At 39.7% G+C, this 13193-nt stretch overlaps 1 protein-coding gene across 2 annotated transcripts in view; it reads right to left on the bottom strand.

Annotated features, from left to right (window-relative positions):
• LOC148394879 (alpha-2-macroglobulin-like protein 1) overlaps positions 1–13193 on the bottom strand; it is a 33674-nt gene that overhangs the window by 19317 nt on the left and 1164 nt on the right. For both annotated transcript variants that reach the window (XM_088380010.1, XM_088380011.1), the window contains exons 2-16: positions 12868–13048; positions 12028–12184; positions 11470–11522; positions 8861–8881; positions 8334–8502; positions 8164–8248; positions 7821–7938; positions 6642–6756; positions 6457–6566; positions 5506–5661; positions 4306–4542; positions 3909–3972; positions 2110–2255; positions 1816–1965; positions 291–488 (exon numbers count right to left, since the gene is read on the bottom strand). In XM_088380010.1, the coding sequence (XP_088236136.1) occupies positions 291–488; positions 1816–1965; positions 2110–2255; positions 3909–3972; positions 4306–4542; positions 5506–5661; positions 6457–6566; positions 6642–6756; positions 7821–7938; positions 8164–8248; positions 8334–8502; positions 8861–8881; positions 11470–11522; positions 12028–12184; positions 12868–13048 (1960 nt within the window). The remainder of the gene's footprint in view (positions 1–290; positions 489–1815; positions 1966–2109; positions 2256–3908; positions 3973–4305; positions 4543–5505; positions 5662–6456; positions 6567–6641; positions 6757–7820; positions 7939–8163; positions 8249–8333; positions 8503–8860; positions 8882–11469; positions 11523–12027; positions 12185–12867; positions 13049–13193) is intronic.

The following is a 13193-nucleotide window of genomic DNA, read 5'->3' as shown; positions in this document are numbered from 1 at the left end:
CTCCAATTTTCTCAAAAGCCGACAGTCCGCCTTATAATCAGGTGCGCCTTATATATGGACCAATATTGGGCCACTACAGCAGACGTGTCCAAAGTCAGGCCCGCGGGCCAAATGTATATATCTTATATATGGACAAAGTTTTAAAATGGGCCAGTCATTGAAGGTGCGCCTTATAATCCGGTGTGCCTTACATGTGGACAAAGTTTTAAAATGGGCCATTCGTTGAAGGTGCGCCTTATAATCCGGTGCGCCTTATAGTGCGGAAAATACAGTACATCGTATCGCCTTACTTTAAAGATGCTAAAAACATCATCCTTCTGGTTGGTTGGTCCAAAGTAAAGTGAGCGCTTGCTCCTCCCTTCTTCTACATCCACCAACATCTCAGGCTCAGGCTGTGGCATGGGCTCAGGGAAGCAGGGATATGGCTCATAGTCTTCAATCTCATGCGAGTAGCCTGACAGCTTCTGCAGAGGCAGCTGATTGTACACCTACACCGAGTTAACCACAATATTAACAACAAGGTTCTAAATCTTTTTTTTTTCTTATCACCAGCCAATGTACATGAAAGGCGAACAGTAACATAGTGTAGAAAGGGTTGGGCATCCTTTGAATTTGAATGATTCCGATTCCTTGTTTTGATTCAGAGCAGAAACAATTCTCGATTTTGATTCATTTTGTGGAGTCCAAACTACGTCCATTCATATTTAGTGGCTCACACTACAGACTAAAACAACCTCACGGCCCGTCTCATTTGCCTACATTCTACTACGATACTTCACTTACTACACGTTACGGTACTTACTATACTTATTACTACTGTGAAAGTTACTTCCACTAACTTTCACAGAGCGTGACATGGCAGGAGAACAGTAGAAGTAAATTCTCATCCGTCACTTTTTCAACCAATCAGTCTAAATCCGATAAAGCCACGGGCTAGGCCAAAACTTTGAAAAATCATTATGTTTTGCTCTATTACCTTGTTGCTTTTTCCAATTATACAGTATGCAAAAAAATCTATAATATACATCCTTAAAAATGATGCATTAGAAATAACACGATTTGGGTTAAAAATTGTGCCAACCCAATTTGTTGCGTCGAATTGACCCAACTTCCTGGGTCGGTCCAATTTTCAAACCAGCAGTTTTAAGGGTTTGTATTATAGCTTCACATATTTTATGTGCACTGGTGTGAAAGCAGCCCTTCCCTCCTTTGATTGTCCATATGTGGGCCTTTAATGTTGGGACAATCCTACTTACCAATTTTGGATGACCTCACCTCAACTAGTCTACAAATACACTTGTATTAACGTTGTAATCTTTTAATTAATTTTACCATGAATTTCTCATATGGTTATTTTTAACCAGTTTTAATAATTAACTTGAATTAAAAGTTAAGATTGTTTCATTTTTACAAGAGCTTTATTTTTGAAAACTCCATGAAAATAAAGTTACAGCTGTGTGTCAATGATCTGTGTGTGTGCCCCCAGGCAATGCACATGCATGTGCCTCATGAATCACTGGCAAAAGCAACGGGTATGCTTTTATCAATATCCGCTATTCGAAATTCATTTGGCAGGTTGGCGGTTGTTAACTTAGAACCCTAATTATCAATACTCAATTTTGTGTGAACAGATACTATGTGTTAGATTCAAACAGCATTTAGATTTCATACAGAAAGGCCGTAGCAAACAGATTTCAAGCCTGAAATTTCTTGTTCTACTGTACCACCTTAAATAAAATCTAAGTCGTTTATTTGTTTTGTTTTAGAAATTAGTACATACGTGCAACAGATGAGGCATAATGTTAGTTAACTTACATAACCAACAGTGAGTTCCCTCTCTGATTGCAGCAATACGATGCTTTGGTCAATGGCTCGAACGGAGCACAAAGAGCCAGGCTGAGCCTGCAGTTTCAATGTAGTTTTCTCTGCTGGAAGCTCTTGGAGGGACGGGAACTTAAGAGAAACCTGCACAGAAGACAACAGGGAGTCAGAGGTGATTAATCCAGTTGTCAAATGATCTTTTGTTTGACACCATTTACTATATCTATTGCATTCAGACTCCATTATGTTGGGGTTTTTTTGCCTACAGTATTTAAAAACAAGAAGTACCTTATTTTTTAGACAGAGCTGGATGGGGAAGTCGTGGCTGTCTGCTACAGCCTCACCACCAGGCAACACAGTGTAAACTACAACCTGTGCGAAGGGTGCCAGGTCAATCACTTGATGGAGGGGTATGGTCAGCTCCCCTTTGTTCACTGGCAGAGAGAGGAAAAATACATCATATGTTGAAATGAACAACGTTTCAAGCAGGGAATTTAGTGAGTCTTTTTTGTTTTGATTCGATGAAATTACATCATAAAGTAAGGTGGCAGGGTGGCGCACTAATTAGTACGTCTGCCTCACTGATCAGATGTTATGAGTCTGATTCCGGCTATGGTCCTCCCTGTGTGGGATTTGCATGTTCTTCCTACTACATCCCAAAAACATGCATGGTAAGTTCATTGACCACTCCAAATGACCCAGTTTGGATGGTTGTCAACTGGGCTAGAGGGCTGTGCACCATTCCCCAAGACAATTTGATTTATAGCCTTTAACAGAAAACTGTTATGTACAGTCGGTGTTAGGTTCTGTATGTTGTGGGTTTTGGTTTAGCTAGAGCTAATCTTTACCACGCCGCACTTAGATTGGCACACTGAGTCTTGCATTGTGTAGTGACGTCATGGACAGTCAAAACAGATTTGATTGTTTGAAGCTGTTAAGACTGTCCATATCCGATTTTGAAGCTACCTCTCGATTGTGGGTTCAATCTGTCTCGCACAAATTAGATTTGTGACTGTTCATCAATTGCCTTGTGACTGTTCAGACAACTCAGCAGCCATCCAGTTTCAATCTGGATGGTCTTAAAATCAGATTTCTCGCAATCTGAACACATCCTTAACTCCCTGCTTCCTTTCATTCCTTGTTGGTTCTCCTACTGATGTCTAGTTCCCGGATGGGTTGTTAGCTGAATGTCGTCAATTCTTCTTCCTCCTACTTTAATCCCTGTTTCAGCCAAATGGTTAGAAAAAGGGTTCATTTACAGAGACTTCATGTGCACACAAAACCACCTGCTGGGCCATGTGCATAATCACAGGCAGATGTATCTTAACCAAACAATGTGTGATGTACTGGTGCATAAATTATTTTCATGTCTGTTTCGACTCTTGGAAATGACTAAGAAATACAAAAATTGTATGATGAAACAATTTCTTAACAAAGTCTATTGGCCTAATACAATATATTTTGGGTTTCACAGGGTAACAAAGTAAATGGGATTCTGTATTTTTTTTCCCTTCCCAGTGAATTGTTATTGTACTCAATTTTGTTGGAACACAAAGATTTCACTGTTGCATAGAATAAACTGTTAAATTAAGAACAACAAAAAAACAACAACAACAACCTAATGCGTCCAAAACAGTATATCCAACCCAATGCAGACTGAGACTCAAACCCGCACGTCTATTGTCCAGTAGTTTGAAAGTCGCTGTGCTGGACCACCTTGCACAGGGTACTGCCGATATCTTCATTTGCAAGGATTCCCAGGACTGTGTGTATAGATTTGCACAGCTAAACTCTAACTAAATTAAACACTACTATAACACCTTCAAATTGCAGTTTCCAAACTACAATATCCAAATCACGAGCTGGCTGTGTGTCTTGTTTAAAAAAATAAGTGGCTCCTCCACTAAATAAAGCAACCATAGTAAATAGTAAATTTAAGTTGAATAATTTCAAGGTAACCCTTGCATCCTTTGATATTCTTGTTTGCGGACCTTAGAGGAAAACTACCACACATATTTTCAAGGTGGGAGGAATCCAGTGAACCTCATGACAACCAACACAAGCACAAATAAACAAAGAAAAATTACCTGCACCCACAGTAACAGCCACCGGGAGAATGCCATGCTGCACAATTGATCCTTTGGACATCACCTAAAAAGTATGCATACAATCAGCAAAGTGAGTCATCACCTTATCGTCACCTAACCCTCACTATGCATGCCTTCTGCATCTTGTGCCATTCTCTCTTGTGACTTGGTATTTTTTATCCAGCTCTGTCCTGTTACTTAGTATTTTTGTGTATCATGGCTCTCTGAGGTTTTTCCACTTCCGTGTCTTGCCTGCTTCTGGGCCCAAATGATGCTGCTCAAGTCACACACACAAACTTTTGAAACTTGCACATTCAGTGTGTGTCTTTCACACAGCAATACATTTCGAGTACAAACTCAAGTTGCCAATACTGAAATGCAATACACCTGGACTCACCAAGAAGAGAAAGTCTAAGGTCTCTTGTCCCCTCTTGAGTTCTTGTCCCTGGATGATGTACTGAGCTCGTACTGTGGCATCTTTGTCACAGGAGATCCTTCCATGGACCTGCATCAGCTTCAAAAAACTACTACTCTTTGAATAGAAGGCCTTAACGTCATGATAGGCTGCCCTGTACTCTGGTTTCCGCAAATCTGGAACATACTGCTCATCATCATCGACCAGTTTGGACTTGGCCTGTAAACAGAAGAACAAGAGAACGATGGAATTCAGAGCTTTTTGTGGCATTAAATTTAGGATCAGTTGAGTCAACTTACATAACTTCTGATAACTTCTTTCTAATACAGTTTTCAATTCTGATGTATTCAAATACGACAAAGGTAACTGAGTGGCTGCGTTCACACTGAGAGGCGTGATGCCAATTCAGATTTCTGATTTGATCTTTCTATGGAGTCGTTCACGTCACAAACAAATGTGGCTTCTAATGTGAACACGTGATGTGACACGCATGCCCATAAAGCACAAAGTCAAGTGACATGCATTGGAAAAAAATACATCCCGTGGCACAATGTTTCTGTGTAGAAATGTAGAAATAATTTGATGGTGTCATCAACATCGATGATGGAGACCAAATATGACGTCACGTCATTGCCGTGCATCAAAAATGGACTTTCACCTCAAATGTCCACTCTATTCCCTTCCTGGAACAAGGAAATATTGGTCTTTTGATGATGTGTAGTTCAGACATGTACAGATGAGTGTTCATACTGCAGATACATTGCTCACATATTTGATTTATACCCACAAACGAAAAAGGCCCAGGTGGCATTTGGAAAAATTTAAATTGTACATGAAAATTAAATGTGTCGCATATGGACATCCATATCCATTATCTGTAGCGCTATTTCCCACAGGGATCGCGCTGGAGAATAATCCAGAAGACAGCCATCAGGCAGTAGGTGGGCTAATCGTAGGACACACATAGACAAACAACCATCCGCGTACGCACTAAATTACAAAATATTCTAATGAATGAGGGGCTCTGCCTTACAATTGCAACCAAACCAACCAACCTAACCCTACGTATCTGTTTATCTAACTACTAATTTGGTGTTAAGCCTTGGATATTTTTTGAAAAAGATATTTTATTATTCAAGTGTGGTTCTACAGTGACCTAAAAATAACTCATTAGTCACAAACCTTAAGATTCACATTGTTCCTCCAGTTGCTGGTGTCCAGCGAGAACGAGGCCATACCTTTTGTGTTTGTGATGAGTGTTAAGTTGACTGAGTCTGGGGCAAATAAGTACACAGGCTCATTGGCCACAGGTTTTTTGTCTGGACCAGTCATTTGGACCTGCAAACAAAATGCATGAGGATAAAATGTTGAGTCATTTCAGATTTTATGAATTCTACAGATGTACAAACATTAAATCTTAGGCAGTCAGTCAAACCAAGGCTATTTAAATTGCCTATAAAATGTCTACACCATGCCTGTTTATAATGTGATTTTAGAGGTGTGGTCAATTATGCTTTGGCTTGAGTCATACTTTGGCATCTTGGGTGGCTTACTGGATGCTGATTAGCAGGTGACCCTGATGAGCTACTAAAAAAGTGACGACAGTGCCATTGTCTTCGAACAATAATGTATGAGTGACAAGTAAACTGATTTTGCAAAATCACCTCAATAGACAAAACTCAAAATCTAAGGAAAAAAATCATCATTCAAATTCATTTAGGTCCTATCCCACTGAGCCGCTAACAAAGTTTTTTGAAGGCAGCAAATGTACACAGAGTTTGTCTGGTTTCATTCAAGGTTGCAAATGTTCGTAAAACGTTCAACATATACATTCGCCAAATGTTTTAATGATTTTTCTTGTTGGAAGGTTTATTTTGAACATGTTCAATATACCCTTGCGACAAGAAAATGACAGCGAACGTCTTCCAGATTCTGGCAACCGTTTGCCGAGAGCGCAACCATTGGCTGCCTTCAAAAACGCTCGCAATTGTTCGCCCCCGAGTGGGCTTTACAGTGGTGTATTGATGAAATACACAGTCCAAACATCACTGGACATGTACTTCAACTGCTTCCTTTGAATCATTGATTGGACATGGTTTTATGTGGACTTTTATAACACTTAAAAGAGACTACCTTTCCCTCAAATGGGATCCCAGGCTTGTACGCTTGAGATACGTCTTCAAAAGTGACTGTTCTGATACGGGCACTGAAAGTTGTCCGCCCTGTACCTATCAGGATCACTCCTAAGTAGGAAATATGATTAGAAGTTACAAACAGGCTTCAGGTTCTATGGGTAGTAAAACATTTCACTATTTTACCTGTGCCATGCTCCTCCATTTCAGCATCCACCACAAAAGTATCTTCATATGTATTCTTGTTGAGTGCAAAATCTGCCATGCCCACCATTTCTGTAGCACAGCCACTGTCATCGGTCTGGAAGAGACAAGGTTCGACATTAAGCCTTCTCAGGTAGTGGCCCTGTCCGGGTACCAAGAGCCAAATTGCAATCACACTGCCAAAACCAGCACTGGCCCTGGTGTCTCCGGGAAAGTGAACTTGGAGGTACAAAGATTAGGCCTGATTCCAGCGATTCATGATACAATATGTTTAAATTATTTCTGTCTTCGAGAAGGTATTACTTCTGTCTAGTTTATTGTCTGCAGGTTTAATTTAGGTGGCAGGGCATCTACCGTAATTTCCGGACTATAATCCGCTGCTTTTTAGACACAAACCCTCATTATGGGGGACAAAAGAAATGCATACGATGCCGCTTTTAAGTTAAAGGCAGTCGATTTGGATCTTAACTAAGGTACTAGAGGCACTCATGCACTGTAAAGGTTTCTTCCGGTAACTAGGGGGCACTGGGCTATTGTTGATGACAAGTGTGTGGCAAAGTATATCTCACGCTATTCCAATCCGACACTGAGGAGGAAGACTTTGATGGTTTTAGTGCTAGGTTTTTACTAGCGCTTTTTTTACTTTTACTGGTATGATTTTTTTAACCAGCCCTGTTAGTGCTGTGTCACTTCCGTGTTGCTGCGGTATTACTGCCGTGTCACAGGCAGTGTTTGGAAAGAAACGTTAAGGTATGTTATTAAAACTTTAAAAAGGCTTTCTGTGTACCATCTTTCTTTGTCAATAACTTGCGTGCACACTTCCGCGTTGCTGCGATACAAAACTTTAAAAAGGCTTTCTGTGTACCGTCTTTCGTTGTAAATAACACGGTTGACCTTGCGGCTTATTTATGAAAAAAAAAACAAAATTTTCCGCGATTTTTTGCTGGTATGATTCATAATCAGGTGCGGCCAATAGTCCGGAAATTACGGTAATTAATTTGTCGGGCCCTAAAACGTTGAACGTCAGATAGCCCTAGTCATGTGGTGGCACATTGGGCCTGTGTTAATGTCAAAACCTGAAGAGCAATTCAAGGTTTACAACATGAAGCAATTCAAGGTTTACAACATGAAGAAACTGACATTAGTAATTGTACTACTCACTGTCAGTTTATATGTCTTGCAGATGTTTGTCTCTGCCAGGGAATGCCAGTAAAAGTGAACAGCATTCCTACAAAACACCGCTTTGACTGAGCCAAGAACTGGTTTTCCGTAAGTGTATCTGCGGGAAGAAGCAAAAGTGAATTTCATACAGGCGTTTTTATCTTTGTGATTTGTAACTCGCAGCAATGACAATTGCTATTTGCTGAAATGAAAAGAATTATTATACTGAAATTGCATTAGTTTCTGATGAGTTACAAGATATTTTATGAAAAACATTATCTTTGTGTAGCTTATTTCGTTTTACAAAAAGTGAGGACAAAAATAGTCAAATGAAAACACTTACTTTCCACATATCTTAAGGGTGACCTGCTCATCGAGGATTGAAATCACACTTGGGAGGTGAACAGTGACCTCAAATTTGGGTAAAACTAAATGAATAAAGAAAAACAAATGAAGATTAACAAAAAAGCATAGGTTAAGCTAGCACTGTATTTATATTATGTTATAGCAGACCATATTGCTTAATGTCAAAGCTGTGGGAAATTTTCTCTCCTTTGTCGGTGGTGGCAGTAATTGTGTAAGTTCCTTCTGCTGCCTCTGGAATCATGGCATGGGAAAGATCAAGGATTCCAGCGGTAACAAATTTATCCAACCACTGAGCAATTCGATTGGAATTAGGATCCTAAATGAAGAAGACAGAAGACAGAAGTGTGCTTATACACCCTGAAGGAATAATGTACTTGCAAGTGATCCATCACCACACGACCTGAAGAGGTTGTCCCATGAGCAACAAGAATTCCTGCTTTAATGAAAGTCTCATTTAGACAGAAATCTTACATTGGCTTCCCATTGTATGTCGGTTAAAATGCCTATAGCATATGCAGCCATCATTTTCCTGAGATTCCAACGATGATTCAGTGAAGTCCCTCTTGAAGCAACACACTGACTATATCATGTTTCAAATGTTACAAAACTGTGACTCTAAGCCATTCAATCAAGTGAAGATAATTTGTCATTGTGACTCAAAATGGAATTCTTACCTGGAGCTCCACAACTTTGTACTGAAAAAGAACAAATAAGGCAAACTCATTAGGTGCTTGTAAACACAACATCACAACATAACAGTCATTTAAAAATCCCATGCAAAGGTACGGTGATGCGGTGACATCAGAGTAATCCTATTCGACATAACCATTTGCAGGTCTTAAAGAAACAAACAATGGAGAGCCAGAAATGGGCACACATAATTTTAGTAACAGGCAGCAAAATAATCTAGCCCTTCTAGTGTTTCAGGGCAAAAAATGAGTTTATAATTTATATACAGTCCAGACTAAAATTATTCATACCCCATGAATAATTTCAGGCTTAAATGTAAACTAGTCTATTTGCAATAGCGAGAAGTCTACAGTCAAGACCAAAATTATTCATACCCCTGAGGTATGAATAAATTCGAGCTTGACTGTATGTGAAATATAAAACTTTAGCTGTTGAAATTAAGTCCGTGTATGATATATGTATACTACCTTCAGCCAGAAATGTATGAAGAGCTATTCCACCAACTATTGTCTCCACTTCCTGGAATCTAAATAGTATTTGTTATGGAGCCGATTTGTTCGAGAACTGGGACGTTCAAAAACCGGCAAACTTTTTAACTGGCGGGCTGAATTTGGTTCTAAATTTTGATCGGGGGGCCGAACCAGGAGCAGATGGATGGAGTGTTTGTGTTAATAGAAATGACAGGTAAAGGTCATTGCATAAAAGGTTTTTACTTTTAGTAGGTAGTATAGCATGGATATTCAAAAACAGCTTTTTGAAAACAAACACATTTATTAACAGCATTAAAAAAATATTTCACCATAAAAATACTATCAGTAATTCTCATTAAATACGACAGTTATGAATTTCACTTCCGCGCCTGTTGGTCAGACTTATGAAAATTAACACAATATGCATATTGGCCATGATCGTATAGTGGTTAGTACTCTGCGTTGTGGCCACAGAAACCCCGGTTCAAATCCAGGTCATGGCATATTCAATTTACGCTGATGCTTTTGTCCCTTGCTCAGTATTGCTAACTCGCCATATTTTGGACAATGACAATTTTCCACACAAGTTTACGGTCGATAGCCGTAACTTGTAGGGCGAGTGGCGCAATGGATAAAGCATCGTGTGTGTGTGTGTGTGTGTGTGTGTGTGTGTGTGTGTGTGTGTGTGTGTGTGTGTGTGTGTGTGTGTGTGTGTGTGTGTGTGTGTGTGTGTGTGTGTGTGTGTGTGTGTGTGTGTGTGTGCCATCAGCACACAGGGCGTGTGATGTGTCAGTGCAGTCGTGTTGGAGTAGTAGTGCCTGTAGTTTGTGCATGCTGCATGCTGCCTCTGCTTGCCACTTTTCTGCTTTCAGCTAGAAAGACCCATTGACAAATAAAGAAAGTAAGAAAACAAATAAAGAGGTAAAGAATATAAAAGAAACCGAAACTTTGACCAAACCATGTGTATGGTGAACAGTATAAGGAAACAGCAGCAAGTCTGGAATTTGACGGTTCTAGTGTTTCTAGGAGTTACTATTTTTGTGGACGGGACAGAGTTGTTAAGGTGATGTTAAATAAGGGGTATAAATGTAAGTTCATTTTCTAAAATGAAAAAGCATTTATTTACATAATGACAGAAATATTACAGATTTGTATCAGATCTTCACAGCCTAAAACTTGTGTTTATTGTACATCGAATTGACTCTTTTAGGAAATGAAAATAGTGTGTTATCGTTAATATGATACTGTCAGCCTGTGACTGAGCCAAAATGTCAGAAAAACTGAAAATGTGTTACCAAATATCATAGAAACATGGAAATCTTTCCCCTAGAAGTTGTGGAGAGTGTAGGTGTGACATCGGAGTGTTCAGACAAATGTCTGCTGCATACTTCACTGCAGAATTGCTTATTTTAATGCTCATGACCTAACCTAGTAAAAATTATATCAGGTACGTGTTAAGGCTGAGAATGTTACAGTGCATGCTATTCTTACAGCACATTTTGTTCTCAGATTGAGTTTAATAAGCAATGACCTTGAAGTCACTCATTATTCAGCATTGCTTTTAGCTAGATAAGAATTTAAAACATGAAAATAATCCATCAAAATGGCCCAATTTTACGTCAGGCCTGAAAGAGTAATGCTTGATTTACCTTTAATACTGTAACAAAATATCACCCTGGCTGTTAGCTTGCCGGTTTTCAGTCAAATAAAAGAAAAAACAATACTGATCCGGTAGACATATTCAGCATGGGGTTAACAGGTAAGGGTGAAAACAACGTGGTGCAGTACTCTTAATTCCTTTTGTCAGATGTTAATCATGCATGGCAGATTGTTTCCCCACTAACAGAAAAGACCTTGAGCCAGTATTGATTCAGATGTTTGGGTCAAATGCAGTGTGAGGCAAATGAACTCTGACAGCATGTTTATCACAGTACTCCACACAGCGCATCACACCCACGCTGGCTACAAAACCCACAAAAACAGCCCTCCCTTTACCTCCTCCCACTCTCCTGAATCAAAATAGAGGCCTGTTCTTAACATTTACACAAAATCACACCAGGCAAAGTTCAGATTTGCATCTAGTTTAAAAATCTTCAGAAGACAAAAATTAATTGGCAACTTACCAGCCGGTCCACAGGTATAAAACTAGAATCCATTGAGACAATCCGGAACTGCACTGCAAAAAAAAATGCAAAAGGTCTTCAAGTTTTCTTTAACCCTAACCCTTATATACACAGGTAGAATATCAGAATAAAACAAACAGCAAACATTGTTTTCGGTGTTGGGCTTCAAATCATGGTTCTTAAAGTAGAAACTAATATGAAAAACAAATTTGCAAGACAAATAGAATGTCAATACAAATGTGCCAGAGGAGTAAAACACACAATAATAAGTAGATGGACCAGTGTGTTACATGTTTCAAAACATTTATTTATCATGATGTGAATGTAATGAATACAAGTACAGTAGACGCAACAATTAAAAATGGATGGTTGGACTCAAAGAGGGGGCGGTATTCGGCATTAGCGAGGCTGTGATCAGGTCTTCTGTCTTGAAAATGATTCACTATTGTAAATGTTTTGTTTTACAGTGCAAAGATAGACTGGTTATATATCAACGAGCAATTCTACCCGAAAAACATTCCTCTGTCAACTCAATATTTTGTCTGTGGTGATACTTACCAGTCTGTCCAGGTTTGTAGATAGGTTTATCAGTTTGAAGAATGTGGATGAAAGCAGGAGGGACAATGAGGATTTTGGTTTTCTTGTTCATTGTGCCACTCTCACCTTTCACAGTGACATTTATGGTTGCCACAGTACTAGTGTGCACTGCCGGGACCTAGGGTGCCAAGAAACACACACACCGAAGACAACACCATGTGAAATGAGGGAGTGGTGGAATGAGAAACAGATGGAAGGGCTTCTTGTACAAATATGATGATTTGTAGATTGCCATTCTCATGGCAAGAGGTTCTGTGTTGCAACAGCAAACCACTTTGCATTCATCTATGAAATCACTCCATACTTGCAAGCATATGTTTTCACTTGTTTTTAGAATGCAAATAGAGCTGTTATTACATAATAAGGGACAGCGACTGCTTCTAAAATTATTAAGGGGGTGTTTCCTCTTCATGTGTGTATGTTTGCGCGTGTGTGTGTTGAGGGTCTAAGGGTTGGGGGGAGGGAACATTTTCCAGAGGAATGCAGGTACATTGCTGGTCTCCGGTAGAAAGCGGTCTTTGTTGAGCTACAGGTCGAGAAATGCCAGACCTATTCTAACACGGCTAGGGTTAAACTCGGGGGAACCGAGTGAAATCAAAAGCTATTATCACAGACTGATTGGGGTCACTTGGGTGGTCATTGAAAAGGAGCAAGTCCTATTTGGTTGCATAACAACTCACTGTGGTGTGACAATCCAGAACAGTTATTTACTAAAGAGTCACACTGATAGCTGGTGCCAGCTACATTGTTTGGTACATAAGCATGGGTTGACAATGGATAAACAGTCAATGAAAAACGGACCTGAAAGTTGAGGCACTGGTAAAAGTCCTGTTTGACTGCCTCCTCCAAGATTACAGCGCTGTCAGAGTCCGTGTCCAGGGTTATACTCAAAGCGACGGGCTCCATAGGCCCGTGGATGAGTGCGCATAGTGTTTCTTGCGACCCTCCTCGAACCCGGGAGCTCACAGTCACAGCAAAGATGCTGCATGGATAGAGAGACACATGAGCATTGCACTGGGAAACAAGTCAAGAGTCACATTACTGGAACTTTGTTTTGTTTCTTTTTTTATTATCTTAATTCCTCTGTAGAAACAACCATGTCAACATATGTTTGCGATACACATTAT

This window comes from Syngnathus floridae, chromosome 7 (assembly GCF_059516105.1).
Source record: "Syngnathus floridae isolate MCC-2025c chromosome 7, RoL_Sflo_1.0, whole genome shotgun sequence".
Taxonomy (NCBI): domain Eukaryota; kingdom Metazoa; phylum Chordata; class Actinopteri; order Syngnathiformes; family Syngnathidae; genus Syngnathus; species Syngnathus floridae.
Note: the sequence above shows the minus strand (reverse complement) of the source record. Positions and strands in the feature narration are given on the sequence as shown.